This window comes from Schistocerca nitens, chromosome 4 (assembly GCF_023898315.1).
Source record: "Schistocerca nitens isolate TAMUIC-IGC-003100 chromosome 4, iqSchNite1.1, whole genome shotgun sequence".
Taxonomy (NCBI): Eukaryota; Metazoa; Arthropoda; class Insecta; order Orthoptera; family Acrididae; genus Schistocerca; species Schistocerca nitens.
Genome location: NC_064617.1, coordinates 190,754,051 through 190,775,040, shown reverse-complemented (window position 1 = coordinate 190,775,040; position 20,990 = coordinate 190,754,051). Strand labels below are relative to the sequence as shown.

Genomic DNA, 20,990 nt, shown 5'->3' with positions numbered 1-20,990 from the left:
TCCTATAATTTCTGTTCAAGAGAATATTCATATTGTTCGCTGCTTTGTTGACTCTGACAGAATTACAATATCATCGACAAAGCTGAAAATTTTTATTTCTTCTCCCTGAACTTTAACTTGCTTCCCAATTTTCTCCTTGGTTTCCTTTATTGCTTGCTCAGTGTACAGATTGAATAGGTTTCAACCCTGTCTCATGTCTCACTCCTTTCTCAACAACAAGTTCCCTTTCATGTGCTCCAGCTCTTATAACTGCAGTCTGGCAAGTTGCAAACAACCTTTTATGCCCTGTATTTTATCCCTGTTACCTTCAGAATTTCAGAGAGTTTAATCCAGTTAACATTATTAATAGCTTCCTCAAAATCCACAGTTGCTACAAATGCAAGTTTACCTTTCTTTAACCATCACGTAAGGTAAGATTTTGGATCAGTATTGCCTCCCTTGTTGCTACGTCTACCAGTTTTGTCATTCTTCTGTAAATAATTTGTGTCAGCATTTTACAGTGATACACTGATAGTTCAGTAATAATCACACCCGTCAAGACCTGCTTGTTTGAAATTGGAATTGTTACAGTCTTCTTGAAGTATGAGCGTATTTCATCTGTTTCATATGTGTTTCGACTTAGGTCTTTCAGTGCTCTCTCAATTGCTGCTTGCAGTATTGTATTTCCCATGTCATCTCCATTTAACTTGCCCTTCCCTTTCTACTATTTTGTCTTCAGTTTCACTTCCTTTTTATAGTCCCTGTGTATACTGTGATGTTATCTCAGTTCATGTAAGTAATCTTCAAAACCAGTCATGTGCAGAGGGTGTAACAGAAATGAGGAATATCATGAAAAAGAAAAATAGTGATATTGGTTTTGTTGGAATGTATCAAGATGGATTCGTCCAGGTTAAGGAGTGGTCATATGTTCCAAATACTATTGCCTTGTTTGGTGTCAACTTATGGGGCATACTCCATTCATTTGTAATGGTTGTGCAAGTTGCAATAAATGTGGTGGAGGAGACCATGAAGCAGAATTTTTCGCTACCATCAGACATCGTGAATGCTTGTGAGATCTTGTTACTTTGTGCTATTAATGCCCTCTGTTTCTTGAAGAAGAAGAAAAGTTCAAGGAAATCAATATGTTAAAATAGATGTATTTAGTTCCAGTGGAAAGAAAAGCATACCAAAACCGATATTTCCTCTCAGATTCAGGCATATAATCCCAGCATTATTTGCTGCACCTGCATCTGCGCACGTGCGCTCACACACACACACACACACACACACACACACACACACACACAAACACACACACACACACACACACACATGGCATGCATGCTAGTTTTTCTATTTCAGTACTCTGCAATTCACTGTGAAATACATGAGAGAGGATACTTCACATTGTACCACTAGTTTTGGCTTTTCTCATTTAATTCGTGTATGGAGTGCAGGAAGAATGATAGCTTTAATGCCTCTATGTGTGCTGCATTTAGTCTAATCTTGTCTTTTAGATCCATATGGGAACAAAATGTAGGGTGTTGTGTATTTTTAGACGTCTCAGTTAAAGCTGGTTCTTGAAACATCGTAATAGGCTTTCTTGGGATAGTTTGTGTCTGTCTTCAACTGTCTGCAAGTTCAAGTTTTATCATTTGCCAGAGTGTATGGTTCTCTCACAATTATAAATGGGTAACCAGCCACAATTTTTAAGGCTTTTATCGTATTAAATTATTACTGGATCTTTAACTGAGAATAATTTCGTCTTATGATTGTGAGTGTTGTTTAAAAGAATTTCTAACAAATGTTTTGTTAGTTTTTAAGCTCATTTGCACACAAAAGTATTCAAAGGGGGCCCAAAAGCAAACAATAACAATAATGCATAGGCTTTGTTAAAGTAATTCCATAACAGAAATTTAGCATGAGCTTGAATGGCTGCTGAAATCTTTAATCACATTCTAAAACATTCCTTCTGAACCTGTTTTGCTCTATAATTCTTTCCCTCCTTCCCTCCCCCCCTCCCTCCTTTCCACACACATTCCATAAGCTTTGACAAAGGTACAAGTTGAATGTCTGACTGCAGCTGGTAATGGAGTTTCCATTGAAAAACTTTCCACCCTTGTCAATCAGTCCTTAGGGTGTTTTTTTTTTTTTTGTGTGTGTGTGTGTGTGTGTGTGTGTGTGTGTATTCTGCCTTGGTATGTTATTGACACCAAATACTTCCTCCATTGCCTTCCCACAGTTCCTATTCTCTTACTATTAGTTTCTGTGTTTATCATTACGTGAATCACATTATGCAAATTTGCCTACATTTAATTTTGACATTTTCTTGTATGATAACTGTACTGGGTGTTCATGCTGATACAGTATTTAAATATATTGGAGTGAGCATAATGTATACTTGAAAAAGTATAAAAGACAAGGAAGTACCGTACTATAGATTTATTATTAATATGTGAAATAATGTTGGAGCCAATGGATGTGTTGCTTCCATTACACAGGTACAAGACATAGCTTTTGCAACTGACAGCCGATGGGTGGCAGTTAGCACACATCGTGGCACAACTCACGTTTTTCCCATCACACCCTATGGTGGACCTGTTGGAACACGCACACATGCTACTCCCCATGTCGTTAATAGACTGTCACGTTTCCACCGCAGTGCGGGATTGACAGGTGATGCGACAGCGACAGGGCGTAACAGCCCTGTGCCTGAAGCAGTTGCCTCGCCTCCACCGCCTAGTGTGCCATATAGAAATCCTCGATTGCCTCCGTATCCTCATCCTACTACAGTGCAACCTTTAGCACAGGTTAGTAGCCATTCAGCAATTCTTTTATTTTACATTTATTTGGAACTGAATTAACAATAGAAAAGTGATGTGATGTTCATTGATTTTGAAGTGTCTTGCTAAAAGAATTTCTTGTTAATGTTATTTCAAACATTATACTGTTAAATTATGAGGTGGGGCAGTGATTCTTATAAATTAAGCATATACTTTTCATCATTAAGCATTATGTCTTGCATGCTCAGATTTCAGCTGCCACCATTTTTTATTACAGTTAAAAATTGGACTTTCATTATATAAAGTAATTACTAAGCTTGCCTTTATTCTAAAAGAAAAATTTTGCTTTCCTCATCTGTATATTGTCAGGTCAAGTTACTGTTAATATTATGAAGAAACATTTATATAACATTTTATATCATTGGTTCATGCAGAACAGTCTCTTGTACGTTGAAGTTTTTAACCAGTTGCAGATTTTTGTATTTGCTTATATCCATTGTTGCTGAGTTTATTTCCCTGAAACATCATTAAATGTTTTTCATATTTGTGATGCATTCTTGTTAGTATTGCCTAATGATGAGATACTGAAGTCACCTATTTTCTGAAACACTGTAGCCAGTTGTTTGTATTTACTTCTCTCCATCACTCTGCAGTGTTTACTAGTTTATCTGATGCTCAAGTGAATACTATAAAGTAATGAGAGTGTACATGGAAATAAAACAATAATCTCTTGTTTATTCCAAATTCTTCCTGCTAGGCATACCTTCATACTTTTATTTAGTCTACTGCTGAGATGCTTGGTGATTAATTAAACATGAAACCTGTGCTTAAGGAAAACAATTTTTTAAAAATGCTTTTGTATTAAAAATTTGCAGAAATGTGCATGTATAGAAATAGGGTAACAAAACCTGAAAACCTTTCATTTGAATAACTTTTAACTATTTTATGTATGTTATCCTAAAACAGACACTATGTTTTGAATTAGATTTTCATAACAGGTAGATCTGTACCAAAGTCCAAATAATATTTTCTGAGAATCCAGTACAGTGCACTGTGATGTCAATGAATGAATTCAAAATTCAGGGTCTCTATAAGGCTATAAATTTAGGCTTATTAATGATAAAACAGATCCTCTGTTAATATATCTTTGCTATACTACTTTTTGGATGTAATTGCAAACATTGACTTTACAAAATAAATAAAAATAGAAAGAATTCACTGTGTTCATTAGGAATACTCTCATTTTATTCTAAATCATTCACCCCATAATGAAAAAGTGTTATACCCTTAACGCTGATCTTCATTGGTATACTTTGCTTAACCATGTAAAGTATTACCTTTTTGTATTGTAGGAATACTAATTTGACAAAACTGTTCGATTCTAAGTAGACAGAATTATTGGCCGATACTTACCGTCTGGAAGTGAAATTTCAAAAACTGAAACTTAGGGACATTTAAATACTTTAAGGTTACCCCTTCATTCTTAACTGATCACAATTGTCAAACTATAATACATATTATATTTTTAATTTTTAGAAATTAAAAAGCACAATGAATCTGTGTAAGTATAATTGAATTCACACTTTCCTGCTAAATAAATTGGTATCTTCAATTTGGCTGTATCTCATTTAGTTTTTTGGTAATAGACTAATAACTGATTTTGTGACGTAACAGTTAACATTGTTCAACAAAAATATAAATGAATATCATTGTAAAATAAAGAACAATCACCTTCAATCACAAATCATGATTTTATTTCAATGTACAATGCATTTTGAGCCCAGGGAGGTCATTTTCAGGTGTTTTGACAGTCTACATCAACTTTTTTCAAATTTTGGTTACGTCTGGTCATGGTAGGAATACATTGGTGTATTACAAAGCGGTACATTGTGAATTACAAAACTAAGATAAATAAAAAAAAATAACTTACTGTTTCAAGGACCGGATAGATGGTTTTGAAGTGCAGTAATATCAGATGCGATTATGTACATGTATACGCCATCCATTCTCTAGCAGATTTGTAAACACAAGTCAATTAACACTATTCCTAATTGTTCTAGTAGATCAAGGTTTTTACCTTGGTTTTCTGTGTGGAGTATAGTTAGGCTGTTGTGAATTCTGTGCCTGTTAAGGTACATGTTGTTAGCTATTGTGGATTTGTCAAAACTGGAAACCATGGTGAAAATCTTGGTCTTCTAGAACAACTTGAAATAATACTATAAAAAGAGAGAATTTCTGAAAACATGTTGAATGAACAAATAGAATTTAGAAGCTATTGTCTTTTCAGTAATTTTAAAAGTTTATTTGCCTTGAAGGAATAAATATTTAATAATGCAATTTGATAATATGCATGGTGGTACCAGAAATATCCGAGAATTTCATTGTACCGATGAACCAAAAGCAGTGCAACAATCTGAAGCTAGATGTCTTGAGGTACATGCCTTAGCACTGTGGCACAAAGTTGCACTGTCTTTGGCTTATGCAATTATGAATTTAGTAGTGCATGTCAGGATGTGTTTCAGTGCTTCTGTGAGTTGTGAAATACATAATGTGAAGGAGCAGTGGATTTGCATCAAATTCTGTTTCAACTTGAATAAAACTGCAGCTGAAAACCATTGGAAGCAAGGCCAAGAATCTATGGAAGATGAAAAACATTCTGGTCAACCATCAACTTGCACAACACTGGAAACGATCACTAAAGTGTGTTATTTGATCCATGAAGACCAAAAGCAGACAATTCAAGATGTTTGTAACAGACTTCGGCTGCCATACATTGCATGTCAACAAATTCTAGTTGATGAATTGAACAAGAGACGAATTACAGAGAAGTTTGTCCCTTACTTTTTCAGCACCGACCAACAAAACCTCACGATTCAGACGTGCCCTGAGCTGCAACAGAGAGTTCAGGAGATTAATTACCCAGAGTCATAACAGGTGATGAATCTAGGGTCTATGGCTATGACGCTGAAACAAAGCAGTGATCATCACAGTAGAAAACACCATCTTCTCAAGGCTAAAAAAGTTTGACAAGTTTGCAGCAACATAAAAAACAATGCTGATCATCATCTTCTTCATCATCATTATCGTCGTCATCTTCTTCTTCTTCTTCTTCTTCTTCTTCTTTTGCATTTGGGAAATAGTGCATAAGGAGTTTGTTCCACATGGTTAGACTGTCAATGGGCAGTTCTACTGCAAGGTTTTGAAGCGACTGAGGGAAAATATTCAGTACAAATGGCCAAAGGCGTGGAAAAAGAAAGAGCGTTATGTGAACCATGACAATGCACAGTTCACTCATTGTGAAGGAATTCTTTGCCAAAAACAACCTGGCAACTGTCCCCCACCATCCCTATTCACAAGACTTAGTCCCATCCAACTGCTACCTGTTTCCAAAGATGAAAATCACACTGAAAGGGCAACGTTTTGACTCAGTTGAAGACATCCAAGTGGAATTGCAATGGGTATTGAACACGCTTTGCCCTGCGGACTTCCAGTAGTGCTTCCAAAAATGGGAACAATGCCTGAGGTGGACTTTGAAGGTGATGGAGGACATTAGGATGTAAGTATTGTTTTCTGATTTTTTTTTTCAGTGAAATTCTCAGATATTTTGGGTAGCACATTGTACAGTCACATTTAACATTTTCACGAATATTTGTTTTATAAATCACATCCATATGTAATTAATAATATAACAGTTTTGTACTTTCTTTGAAATAATAACACCTGTGTATCTGTAGAAATGTAGGATCTTTACATCTGAAATTTGTTGATTTGTGATTATAAATGTGCTGCAGAGTGGAAAGTGTACATGTATGTACATAAACATGTCTACTCATATTGTACTTAAACAGTAAGTTATTTTTCTATTTGTATTAGGTTGTGTAAACTTAAATTTGCAATGTGCCCTTTTGTAATATAACAATGTAGTGTTAGAAGGATCAGAGTTAACCTAAATTTGGAAAAAATTGATGTGGACTGTCAAAGAACCTGAAGGTGAGTCCAGGGTTCAGAATGTATCGTGCATTTAAATACAATCACAGTTTGTGACTGAAGGCAGTTGCTCTTTTATTTTATAAAAGTAATACAGTAATGGAAGAAACAATGGCAGCAATGGTTAAAATTAAATAAAGGAAATATTATTTAAAAATATAAATGTTACATTGTCATTAAGAGATTTTAAGTGGGCTTTCATATAGCAGTGCCACAATTAAAGTATGAAGCACCATTTATAGATGTCAATCAGTTAGCTTATTTATCTAAAAGCATGGAAAAATATGATTACAGTACAGATATCTTACAGTGGTGTCTTATCCTATACATCAGAAATACTAATCTTTCCTCGTGTTGATATGCTCTTTATTGAATTTGGATTTATGGTGCATGAAAATCAATGTAGTCTTTTACCTGTAGTGGTGAAGAGCCCCACCCCCTCCCCTATGAACCATGGACCTTGCTGAGGTGGGGGTGACTTGAGTGCCTTAATGTTACAGGTATTGTACCAAAGGTGCACCAACAGTGGAGGGGTATCTGTAAGGGGGGCCACACAAACACATGGTTCCTGAAGAGGGGCAGCAGCCTTTTCAGTAGTTGCAGGGGCAACAGTCTGGATGACTGACTGATCCAGCCTTGTAACATTAGCCAACATGGCTTTGATGTGTTGGTACTACAAATGGCTGCAAATAAGGGGAAACTACAGTTGTTATTTTTCCCAAGGACATGGAGCTCTTCGATATGGTTCAGTGATGGTGGCATCCTCTTGGGCAAAATATTCCAGTCTAGAGGGAATTAGTTAAATGTAGTGACAGGAAGAACACGACTTTTGGTTGTGTTAGCCCAGGGTCATAAATACAAAATCATAAAGGGGTAATGCAGGAGTAGGTCTAATAATAATAAAGTAAAAAAAAAGAAGACTGCAGGTAAGCTACTACGAACAGCACAGTATAAGCATTATCATAACAAAAATAGACACAAAGCCAACACGCACTGCAGTAGTAAAAGTTCATATGCCAAATAGCTGCAGATGATGAAGAGATTGAAGTGAAATATAATAAAGTATTCAGATAGTCAAGAGAGAAAAAAAAAAAAAAATGTCATTTTGATAGGAGACTCGAATTTGATAGTAGGAAAAGGAAGAGAAGGAAAAGTAGGGGAATATGGATTGTGAGGACGGAGAATATTGCACAGAGTATAATTTAATCAACACCTGGATTAAGACTCATGTAAGTAGGTTGTATACGTAGAAGAGACATGGGGACACTGGAAGGTTTCAGACTCATTACATAATGGTAAATCAGAGCTTTCAAAACCAGATTTTAAACTGCAAGACATTTTTGCAGGGGCAGATGTGGACTTGGACCACAATTTATTGGTCACCTACTGTAGATTAAAATGCAATAAATTACAAAAAAATTGGAAATTAAGGAGATGGAACCTGGTTATATTGAAAGAACCTGAGATTATTGAGAGTTGCAGAGGGAGCATTTTGCAACATTTGACCGAATCAGCGGAAGGAAAGACTGTAGATGAAACAGTGAAGGCAGAAGATGATCAAATAGGCAAAATGACAAGGCATACTAAAAATCTTGGATAACACAGGAGATACTGAATGTAATTGATGAGAGGAGAAAAGATGGAAAGCCAGCTCATGAAACAGGCAAAAGGGAATACAGATATCTAAAAAATTAGGTTGGCAGAAAGTTCAAATGTATATGAGTCAAATGCAAAATTGTAGAATCATGTGTGACTAGAAGAAAGACAGGTACCTCCTAAATCAAGATTAAAGAGACCTTCGTAGAAAAGGGAAGGAAATGTATGAATATCAAGAGCTCACCTGGTAAGCTATCAGAGCTAAGCCAGTACTAAATAAAGAAGGGGAATCATAAGTAGTGGATTTTCTGCTTCAAAAAAATCAGTCTGTGCTCCAAGACAGTATTGAACTTGTACATCAGAATGTATGGAGGGACTCTACAAGAAAATGAAGACAATATTATAGAAAGAGAAGGGGAAGTAGATGAGGATCAAATGTGTGATATGATACAATGAGCAGATACTGAAAGACCTAAGTCAAATCAGGGCTCCTGGAGTAGATGACATTCCATCAGAGTAACTGAGATTCATGCAAGAGCCAGCAATGACAGAGCTATTCTACATGGTGTGTAAGATATATGAGACACCAGGATGAATGTAAAAATTCCAAAAGCAATTGTTGACAGGAATGACTATTACTGAACTTCTAGTTAGTAAGTCATGGTTACAAACTACTCACATGAACTGTTCACAGAAGAACGGAAAAACTGGTGGAAGGTTTCTGAAGAAACATTGGAATACCCTGAGACAGTACTAACACTATGACTTACCTTAGAAATAAATTAAAGAAAGATAAATGTACATTTATAGCACCTGTAGACTTAGATAAAATAATGACTTGGAAGAGCAGTTGAGTGTAAAGGACAGTGTCTTGAAAAGAAATTTAAAATGAGTGTCAACTAAAGTAAAATCAGGGTAGTGGAATGTAGTTGAATTAAATCCGGTGACTGTGGGGATTAGCTTAGGAAATGAGACACTAAAAGTAGTTGATGAGTTTTGCTGTTTGGTTGGAAAAATAACTGATAATGTTCAAAGTATAGTGGATATAAAATGCAGACAGGCTACAGCAAACAAATCATTTCTGACAAAGAGGAATTTGTTAACATTGATTATAAATATAAGTGTTAGGAAGTCTTTTTCTCAAGGTGTTTGTCCTCACTTGGAAATGAAATGTGGATGATAAGCAATTCAGAAAAGAAGAGAATAAAAGCTTTTGAAATGTGATGCTATAGAAAAATGTCGAAAATCAGATGGGTATTCCGTGAAGTTTCAGGTTTGCATCTGGACAACTTTGACTTTTTGCCACGATATTCTGGCTGCCAACCATTCAGCTACCTTCAGATGAGTGTTCTGCACAGAGAGAAACACTCACCTCAAGGTGGGTGAATGGTTGTCAGCTGAAATTTCATGGCAAGGAGTTGACATCACTCTGCAGCAATTCCAAAACTTCATTGAATACTCTTTACAGTGGCGTATGGTAATAAATGTGACTTACCGAACGAAAGTGCTGGCAGGTCGATAGAAACACAAACACACACACAAAATTCAAGCTTTCGCGACAAACTGTTGCCTCATCAGGAAAGAGGGAAGGAGAGGGAAAGACGAAAGGATGTGGGTTTTAAGGGAGAGTGTAAGGAGTCATTCCAATCCCGGGAGCGGAAAGACTTACCTTAGGGGGAAAGAAGGACGGGTATACACTCGCACGCACACACACATCCATCCGCACATACACTTAAAGTTCCCATCTCTGGCTGCAACCCTTCTTTCCATCAGTCCCTATACCAGTTCCAAACTGAACAATCCATTGCCCTCACCCACCTAATCCTTCACCTACACATCACCTCAGCCAATGAACACACCCGTCAACTCCTATCCTTAATAAAAGTCCTCAATCTTTCCTCTCCCACATCCACACCGGCTATTCAGAGCATCCTCCTACAGGCCAACCGCAAATTAGAACAGCATGCCACCCTTCACCTCAAAAAACTATCCAATCTCCTGGTTTCCCACCTCCGGAAAGGCAACTCACTCACCCTTCACAACCTTTCTAGCAAACCTCAACCACCTCTCATTGCACACAAACCCTGTCTCTCCCATCTACTTAATCTCCCACTTCCAGCTCCACTCCCTCCAAAACCTCAAAATTCCAATCAACACAATCTGGTACCACAACACCATAATTCAGTAGTTAACCTTTCCTCCAAACCTCTCTCCCAATCTGAAACCTCTGTCCTATCCAAAGGCCTCACCTTCAGCCCCACTCCCAGATTCAACCAAACAGCCCTCGTCAAAGATTTACTGTCCTACACTCGTACTCTCTGCTGGAAGTATCACTTTGCCACGAAGAAAAATGATCCTAATCCTACCCCTAATGATCCAACTCCCCAAGACACTATCCAAATTGAACCCTGCCTGGAACAGTTCCGTCCTCCGTCACAGCGGGACCCACCTCCTCTTCCTCAAAATCACCCTCTCCAAACCTTCCAGGAATTTCTGACTTCCAGTCTTGCCTCTCAATCCTTCTTAAAAAACCTTAATCCTACTCCCAACATCACCACTGCTGAAGCCCAGGCTATCCGTGATCTGAAGGCTGACCGGTCCATCGTCATTCTTCCGGCGGACTAGGGTTCCATGACCGTGGTACTTGATCGTCGGGAGTATGTGGCTGACGGAATGCGTCAGCTTTCAGTCAACACCACATACAAAGTTTGCCAAGGTAATCACATTCCTGATGTCCAGGCGGAGCTTCAAGGAATCCTCAGAACCTTAGGCCCCCTACAAAACCTTTCACCTGACTCCATCAACCTCCTGACCCCACCGACACCCCGCACCCCTACCTTCTACCTTCTTCCTAAAATTCACAAACCCAATCATCCCGGCCGCCCCATTGTAGCTGGTTACCAAGCCCCCACAGAACGTATCTCTGCCTACGTAGATCAACACCTTCAACCCGTTACATGCAGTCTCCCATCCTTCATCAAAGACACCAACCACTTTCTCGAACGCCTGGAATCCTTACCCAATCCGTTACCCCCAGAAACCATCCTTGTAACCATTGATGCCACTTCCTTATACACAAATATCCCGCAAGTCCGGGGCCTCGCTGCGATGGAGCACTTCCTTTCACGCCGATCACCTGCCACCCTACCTAAAACCTCTTTCCTCATTACCTTAGCCATCTTCATCCTGACCCACAACTTCTTCACTTTTGAAGACCAGACATACCAACAATTAAAGGGATCAGCCATGGGTACCAGGATGGCCCCTTCGTACGCCAACCTATTCATGGGTCGCTTAGAGGAAGCCTTCTTGGTTACCCAGGCCTGCCAACCCAAAGTTTGGTACAGATTTATTGATGACATCTTCATGATCTGGACTCACAGTGAAGAAGAACTCCAGAATTTCCTCTCCAACCTCAACTCCTTTGGTTCCATCAGATTCACCTGGTCCTACTCCAAATCCCATGCCACTTTCCTTGATGTTGACCTCCACCTGTCCAATGGCCAGCTTCACATGTCCGTCCACATCAAACCCACCAACAAGCAACAGTACCTCCATTACGACAGCTGCCACCCATTCCACATCAAACGGTCCCTTCCCTACTGCCTAGGTCTTCGTGGCAAACGAATCTGCTCCAGTCCGGAATCCCTGAACCATTACACCAACAACCTGACAACAGCTTTCGCATCCCGCAACTACCCTCCCGACCTGGTACAGAAGCAAATAACCAGAGCCACTTCCTCATCCTCTCAAACCCAGAACCTCCCACAGAAGAACCACAAAAGTGCCCCACTTGTGACAGGATACTTTCCAGGACTGGATCAGATTCTGAATGTGGCTCTCCAGCAGGGATACGACTTCCTCAAATCCTGCCCTGAAATGAGATCCATCCTTCATGAAATCCTCCCCACTCCACCAAGAGTGTCTTTCCGCTGTCCACCTAACCTTCGTAACCTCTTAGTTCATCCCTATTAAATCCCCAAACCACCTTCCCTACCCTCTGGCTCCTACCCTTGCAACCGCCCCCGGTGTAAAACCTGTCCCATGCACCCTCCCACCACCACCTACTCCAGTCCTGTAACCCGGAAGGTGTACACGATCAAAGTCAGAGCCACGTGTGAAAGGACCCACGTGATCTACCAACTGACCTGCCTACACTGTGATGCATTCTATGTGGGAATGACCAGCAACAGACTGTCCATTCACATGAATGGACACAGGCAGACAGTGTTTGTTGGTAATGAGGATCACCCTGTGGCTAAACATGCCTTGGTGCACGGCCAGCACATCTTGGCACAGTGTTACACCATCCGGGTTATCTGGATACTTCCCACTAACACCAACCTATCTGAACTCCGGAGATGGGAACTTGCTCTTCAATATATCCTCTCTTCCCATTATCCACCAGGCCTCAATCTCCGCTAATTTCAAGTTGCCGCCACTCATACCTCACCTGTCATTCAACAACATCTTTGCCTCTGCACTTCTGCCTCGACTGACATCTCTGCCCAAACTCTTTGTCTTTAAATATGTCTGCTTGTGTCTGTATATGTGTGGATGGATATGTGTGTGTGTGCGAGTGTATACCCGTTCTTTTTTCCCCCTAAGGTAAGTCTTTCCACTCCCGGGATTGGAATGACTCCTTACCCTCTCCCTTAAAACCCACATCCTTTCGTCTTTCCCTCTCCTTCCCTCTTTCCCGATGAGGCAACAGTTTGTTGCGAAAGCTTGAATTTTGTGTGTATGTTTGTGTTTGTTTGTGTGTCTGTCGACCTGCCAGCACTTTCATTTGGTAAGTCACATCATCTTTGTTATATATATATATATATATATATATATATATATATATATATATATATATATATATATATATATATATATATATATATATATATCTTAAACAAAGATGATGTGACTTACCATACGAAAGCGCTGGCAGGTCGATAGACACACAAACAAACACAATCATACACACAAAATTCTAGCTTTCACAACCAACGGTTGCTTCATCAGGAAAGAGGGAAGGAGAGGGAAAGACGAAAGGATGTGGGTTTTAAGGGAGAGGGTAAGGAGTCATTCCAGTCCCGGGAGCGGAAAGACTTACCTTAGGGGGAAAAAAGGACAGGTATACACTCGCACACACACCCATATCCAAACACACATACACAGACACAAGCAGACATTTGTAAAGGCTGTCTTTCACATATTCTGTCAATGTATGCTTCCCTTTTTCCACTGTCTGCTCCACTTGCAAGAGTCCTCTACCACCTATACAAGTACAAACTGTCAATCACATTTAGAAGGCCAGCTTCACACATCCATCCACATCAAACCCACCAACAAGCAACAGTACCTCCATTATGACAGCTGCCACCCGTTCATTTGTTCCCTCTGGTTTTTTTTTTTTTTTACAGGATATGCACTTTGGGTCTTCTGGTGGTTTCATGCTTCTGGCTTTGATGATGATAGTTCTGATTTCCTATTCCTTTGCAACAAAAATCAGTCCTTCAGTATCCTTTGTTAGGGTTCCATTGGTCATTCATGACCGGGTCTTTCCTTTATCTATTTTGCCTTCGATCTTCTCAGAAAATTGCCCACACAGTGTTTTATTCCACAAACTGACAGCCAGGCATTGGATAGTAGCTTCCTGATATTGATTCTTGGTTTGCTGCACTTTCAGACGCTTTGTGTTGTTGACTTCAACCAGTGCTGATTCTTGGCTGTCTTTCACATATTCTGTCAATGTATGCTTCCCTTTTTCCACTGTCTGCTCCACTTGCAAGAGTCCACTACCACCTATACAAGTACAAACTGTCAATCACATTTAGAAGGCGAAGTGCATGGTGAATTGTCATGGGCATTTTTGTTTTCCTCAGATTATCCAACTTGACTTGTGTTCAGTTCATGATACCTACAGTGTATCTGATTAGAGGTATTGATTGCCTTGATGGTATTGCTGCCATTCAATTTGCTTTTCAAAATTTCTCAGGCCCTCTGGGTGTACCCTTTCCTGATCACACCTTTTACAGGCCCATGCATAATGGTGTCTAATTGCAAATGGACAAGGTGCCGTTAGGCTTTGTGACACTTTATAGCTTGCCTTTTTAGCATTTCAGTTTGTTGACTTTCTGAGACTTTGCCGTTCTTTAGTGGCGATTGCAGTATATTTGTCTGAGCCAAATTCCAAAGTGATTTCATTGCAGAATATTTGGAGTGTATCTGTCAGAGGCTTGATTTCAGTTTTAGATTTTCCATGCAGTTCTAGGTTGTTTATGTGCAGCAGATGAGTTATTTTCTGAGAATTTATCATTGTGTGATGGCTCAGGTTTATTTTATGTTAAATAGTTGACCGTAGCATCAGGATGATGATGAAAATATAGTGGGAACGACTCCCCCTGGGAAACGCTTCTCAAGATGTCAGCTAGTTGGTAACTTTCTTTTCTGACAAATACTTCTGTCTTCCAGGGCTCAAACACATCTCCTGTGAATTTGCTGATGTTTTTACTGTCCCCGATGGTTTCCAGGCACTTTGAGACAACTGTGTGGCAGTGAGTCGAAGGCTTTCTCAAACTTAATCCAGTTTGTGAGTAGATTTGTTTTCGAGCTTTTGCAATTATTTTTAATCCTTTTCTCAGTCAGGAGCTGGTCATTTGTGCCCCTGCTTTCTTACATGTCACCTTCTTATTCTACTCGTATGACATCATATTCTTCCAGAAAATCCTGAATTCTATCTGCTTATGATGATGTTGTTGTTGTTGTTGTTGTGGTGGTCTTCAGTCCTGAGACTGGTTTGATGCAGCTCTCCATGCTACTCTATCCTGTGCAAGCTTCTTCATCTCCCAGTACCTACTGCAACCTACATCCTTCTGAATCTGCTTAGTGTATTCATCTCTTGGTCTCCCTCTACGATTTTTACCCTCCACGCTGCCCTCCAATGCTAAATTTGTGATCCCTTGATGCCTCAAAACATGTCCTACCAACCGATCCCTTCTTCTAGTCAAGTTGTGCCACAAACTTCTCTTCTCCCCAATCCTATTCAATACCTCCTCATTAGTTACGTGATCTACCCACCTTATCTTCAGCATTCTTCTGTAGCACCACATTTCTAAAGCTTCTATTCTCTTCTTGTCCAAACTATTTATCGTCCATGTTTCACTTCCATACATGGCTACGCTCCATACAAATACTTTCAGAAACGACTTCCTGACACTTAAATCTATACTAGATGTTAACAAATTTCTCTTCTTCAGAAACGCTTTCCTTGCCATTGCCAGTCTACATTTTATATCCTCTCTACTTCGACCATCATCAGTTATTTTACTCCCTAAATAGCAAAACTCCTTTACTACTTCCTGTGTCTCATTTCCTAATCTAATCCCCTCAGCATCACCCGATTTAATTTGACTACATTCCATTACCCTCGTTTTGCTTTTGTTGATGTTCATCTTATATCCTCCTTTCAAGACACTGTCCATTCCGTTCAACTGCTCTTCCAAGTCCTTTGCTGTCTCTGACACAATTACAATGTCATCGGCGAACCTCAAAGTTTTTATTTCTTCTCCATGAATTTTAATACCTACTCCGAATTTTTCTTTTTTTTCCTTTACTGCTTGCTCAATATACAGATTGAATAACATCGGGGAGAGGCTACAACCCTGTCTCACTCCCTTCCCAACCACTGCTTCCCTTTCATGCCCCTCGACTCTTATAACTGCCATCTGGTTTCTGTACAAATTGTAAATAGCCTTTCGCTCCTTGTATTTTACCCCTGCCACCTTCAGAATTTGAAAGAGAGTATTCCAGTCAACATTGTCAAAAGCTTTCTCTAAGTCTACAAATGCTAGAAACGTAGGTTTGCCTTTTCTTAATCTTTCTTCTAAGATAAGTCGTAAGTTTAGTATTGCCTCACGTGTTCCAACACGCCTGTCGGCAACTTGGACACAGTGTACAAACCTGTTGTTGGCCTGTAATTTCTGGGTGTCTCCCCTTAGCTTGGTCCTTTTGTATAACTGTGTTTTTCCAGTTGTTAGCCATTGACTGATGCTTCCTGTCTACAAAATTGCATCAAACAGTTTGGCCATTTTATATGCAGAGCAGTCAGGCATTTAATCCAGAAGCTGTGCAGTTGATCTTTGCCAGGAGATGTCCAGTTCTTGACTTCCTTCATTCTTTTTGTGACAGTTTCAGGATTTACCTCCAGCTGTTGCAGTCTGTTCTTAAAAAATTTAACCTCAAAGTTCCTTATCCACCCAACAGTTTTGTTATAGTCTTTTTCATTTTTCCAGAAATCTTTACATAACTGGACTGCTGCTTCTTGCTCTGGTTTTTGAACTTGACCTGCCATTCGGACTCCGAGTGCCCTTAGACAGTGAGTTTGTGTGAGAGAGAGTTGCGCTTTTTTGAATGTGTGTGTGTTTTCTACTGCAGAAGGAGGACTTTGTACAAAAACTTTAACATTTTAACAATCTTTTTCATTGTGCTTGTCTGCAACTCAACACTTCCTCTATACTGTGAGCAGCAATCTACTATTTCAGTATCATTGTTATTCCATCCTGGACTTTTCATTGCCTGTTACTGCTGTATTGTAGAAAAGCTGGTTAATTTCATTGATTGCTGTTATTTCGACTGTTGCAAGGACATCATTAATGTGGAGCCAATTGTTTTCTGCAGACAATGTTCTAAGTTTGGAGCTACTTCCTTTCTGCATTAGATGCCACTTGGCCCACAATTTTTCTAATTTTTCTTTGACTTTAAGATGTCTGTAGTGCCACAGTAGGTTGTTTTACTCATGTTTCATCAATTTTCCAAATTTCTTCAAGTTCCACACCAATGAACACCTGATTCCTGATGATAAGTTATCTTGGATAAGCTACTCGTAGTACTGTTATCTTCAAAAAAGTCTGAATATTCAAGCTTCCAGAGCTGATACATTCACTTTTAGTAGCCATGTTTTTGAGGTTCCAGTGATATAGTAGCATTTCATGACTTTGTGGATCTCTGGCATTGTGTATTTCTGCCCCTTCTTAGTTTTTTTGTTTATTCCTGTAACCCACTTGTTAATTGATGCCTAGTATCCTTGGCAACAACCATGGTCCTTTTTACCCTTGTCAACAACTGAGCTTCTATAGCTTCCTTTCTAATTTGTTGCTCCATCGAATTAATTTGGCTGGGTGCACTTAATCCTGGAAATTGGAAATTTGTGGTAAGGACTATGGGACCAAACTGCTGAGGCCATTGGTCCCAAGGCTTACACACTACTTAAGCTAACTTAAACAAACTTATGCTGACAAACACACACACACACACACACACACACACACACACACACACACACTCCCGAGGGAGGACTCGAACCTCCGAAGGGGGGGGGGGGGGGCGGGGGGGAGCTGTGAGAAACGAGGCAAGACACATCAGACCGCATGGCTACCCTGCACGGCACACTTAATCCTGCTTCTTAGCTCTCCAGAATGGTTGAACCTGCTAGTAGTTTGTGGTACAGCTGGCACTGCTCTCAGCTTCACTGGAGCACCCAAGCTCCACCACAACATCAAGGCAGTGCCCATTTGGAAGGGGGGGGGGGATTATTAGTATTTTTGCTGTTGTTGTTGATATCCTGTAAGGATGCTAGAGGATCAAGCAACACAGTTATCTTTTGACTGGTACTTGATATTTGTATTAATAGTGTGTATTCAGGTTTTTAATATGTTTGTATTCCTCCAAGAACTAATGGAATATTCCATGAACTTGATATTTAAATAATTATTAATAAAATGAATCACATATGAAAACTGTAGGTACGGCAGCCCTCAGGGCTCCACCCATCATCTGCACCTGCTTCTCCATTGCCAATTGGACCACAGCAGACGCAGCACCACCAACAACACCAACAGCAAGGTTATGGCCGGAATCCGTTGGTACGCCGCACCCACTCGGCGAGTTCTGACGATGGGATACCTCTCAGAGTAGCAGCTTGCTTTGCACCCCCGAGAGCATGGCTTGCTGCTTCTCCCACTGGAGCTCGTGAAAATCCTGGGAAGGCCAACAAACGAGCTGTAGATTCCCTGTTTGTCATGGCCTGTCATGGCAGCCTTGTTGAGTACAGTTTAGAACCAAGGCATGCATCAGGTGTGTATTGTACATTAATGTTGACTGTTAAATTTGGCCGGCCGCGTTGGTCTAGCGGTTCTAGGCGCTCAGTCCGGAACCGCGCGACTGCTGCGGTCGCAGGTTCGAATCCTGCCTCGGGCATGGATGTGTGTGATGTCCTTAGGTTAGTTAGGTTTAAGTAGTTCTAAGTTCTAGGGGACTGATGACGACAGATGTTAAGTCCCATAGTGCTCAGAGCCATTTTTTTGTTAAATTTGTGTGCTTCTACATTTCACAGAATGATAACATTATTATTAAAATTAATGTATTACATGTCGTGTTAGCTGCTGAATTTAATAAGCAGTTATAAGTTGTGTACTGTCGATACCATGTCCCAAAATATGTGCAAATGTTCAATTTACACATAAACAAGGAAGTCTTTATTAAGGGAATTAATATTTGCAGTGAACAGTAGCGTGGTGGAGCTATCTCATATTTATTTGCTACTTGTTTCACGGATTATTTTTTTTTTTTTTTTTTTTTGTGAACTATGTTTCAAGTTATTAGACCGCTGTCTGATGAAGGCATTGTTGAGCATAATGGTACAAACACAAACAGTGAAGAATTCACAATCAGGCAGTAAATTATTGTTAATACTAAATATACAAAATAATCCATTTGTATTTAGTGCTTCCTGACCTCTAGTATTTCAAACAATTATAGTTTCTACCATTGTGCCAATATTACAGTATTTCTACATCTACTACATAACTGTGTCGCATTTCCAGACAATTATGTGCATAGGTAGCATCTGTTTTCTGCAGTTTTCAGCTTCTGTGATGTTCTTACAGTGTCATGCAAACTGTTCTCCACCTACTTGTTTTTCCTATGTAGTATGAGCCACAATTTTACAGCAGATCCTATAAGTCCATTTAAGTTCATTGAGGGCTGCTTGTCTTTGCATTTAAACATATTTTTGATTACTGTGCCTATAGTGTATTAGATCACTTATTGTTTCTTTTTCTTCAGAATATTACCAGTTTTGGTAGACAATCTATCGACAAATGGTAATACACTGTAATATTGTGCCCTGCCCGCGACATAGTAACATAATATTTTCCTTTCCTATCGAAATATCAAGAGTTAAAGATATAATTTAACCACTGAGTCAGTGAACTTCACAGCAAGTCAGCGTATATATGTGCCTAGGGTAATGAGAGCGGTGTAGCATTATCATCTGTATTTTGTTCTATATAAGAATGCGCGCTCGTCTTTTCTTCCTGTTCTTTAGTTGTGAGCCTTTCTGACAGCATCTTACTCTGTCAGACTCTTATTTCCTTCCACTTTGTTCAAACAAACTGAAATTGTATTGTTGTTAGGAATTTGTTTAATTGTGCCATCGTTATCGCCAATTGCGATTACTGATGTGACTTTACTATGAATACTTTTTTCTTTTGCTCCAGAATCAGGCTAAGATTATTATAATTTTTACATATTTCACTGGAATACAGCAAAAATTCCTTGTTATGTCCAAAACTGTGAGATTAATGCATGAGATGTCAGACGTCTGAATAAGAAGCTCCTTTCGTTAAATAATAATTGTTTAATTTAGCATTTCTGCTTTCATTATATAGTAACGATCATCAATCCCCAATTTATAAATGTTATAGATTTTGCTTCACTACATTTTTTCTTACATTGCCAATGTGATACTCATGAAATTAATCTCACAGTTTTGGACATAACGAAGAATTTTTACTGTATTCTGGCAAAATACGTAAAAATTACAATAATATTAGCCCAACTCTGGAGCGAAAGAAAAAAGTATTCATAGTAAAGTCCTATCAGTAATCACAGTTGGCGATAATAATGACACAATTAAACAAATTCCTAACAGGAATACAATTTCAGTTCATTTGAATAAAATGGAAGGAAATAAGAGTCTGATAGAGTAAGATGCTGTCGGAAAGGTGCGCAACTAAAGAAGAGAAAGAATAGACAAGTGTGCATTCTTATATAGAACAAAATACAGATGATAATGCTACGCCGCTCTCACTATCCTAGGTGTACATATTTGCTGACTTGCAGCGCAGTTCATTGACTGAATGGTTAAATTATATCTTTAATTCTTGATATTTCGATAGGAAAGGAAAATAGTATGTTATTACATCGTGGGCAGGGCACAATATTACAATGCACCTATACTGGAAATCATTTAGGGCATGTAGTGCCATGTGTGTGCCTGACAAGACAGTGTTGCTTCCACAGAATTTTAAGTATTCAACAGTGTGTTTTTATTAAGACCACAGCAGAAGGAATATGAACTGTCGACTTAAATACCTATTGGGTATAGAGGATTGGAAACGTATCAATGGTCAAGTGAGTCATTTTATGACTCCGGAAACCACCATTTACTGAACAATGTAGTTTCAAGCATGCATGCACAGTTTGTTGATTTGGCATAGTGCAGTACAACAATAATTATATATGGTTCAACAGCATACTTGTAACTCTTGGATGCTACTTCAGCAAATTGCATGACCTTAACATACCCCAGTA

General features: G+C 39.2%; 1 protein-coding gene across 2 annotated transcripts in view; it reads left to right on the top strand.

Moving 5' to 3' along the window:
* Positions 1-20,990, top strand: part of LOC126251465 (breast carcinoma-amplified sequence 3 homolog) — a 112,251-nt gene that overhangs the window by 54,359 nt on the left and 36,902 nt on the right. For both annotated transcript variants that reach the window (XM_049951900.1, XM_049951901.1), the window contains exons 7-8: positions 2,481-2,789; positions 18,140-18,470. In XM_049951900.1, coding sequence (XP_049807857.1) covers positions 2,481-2,789; positions 18,140-18,470 — 640 coding nt within the window. The remainder of the gene's footprint in view (positions 1-2,480; positions 2,790-18,139; positions 18,471-20,990) is intronic.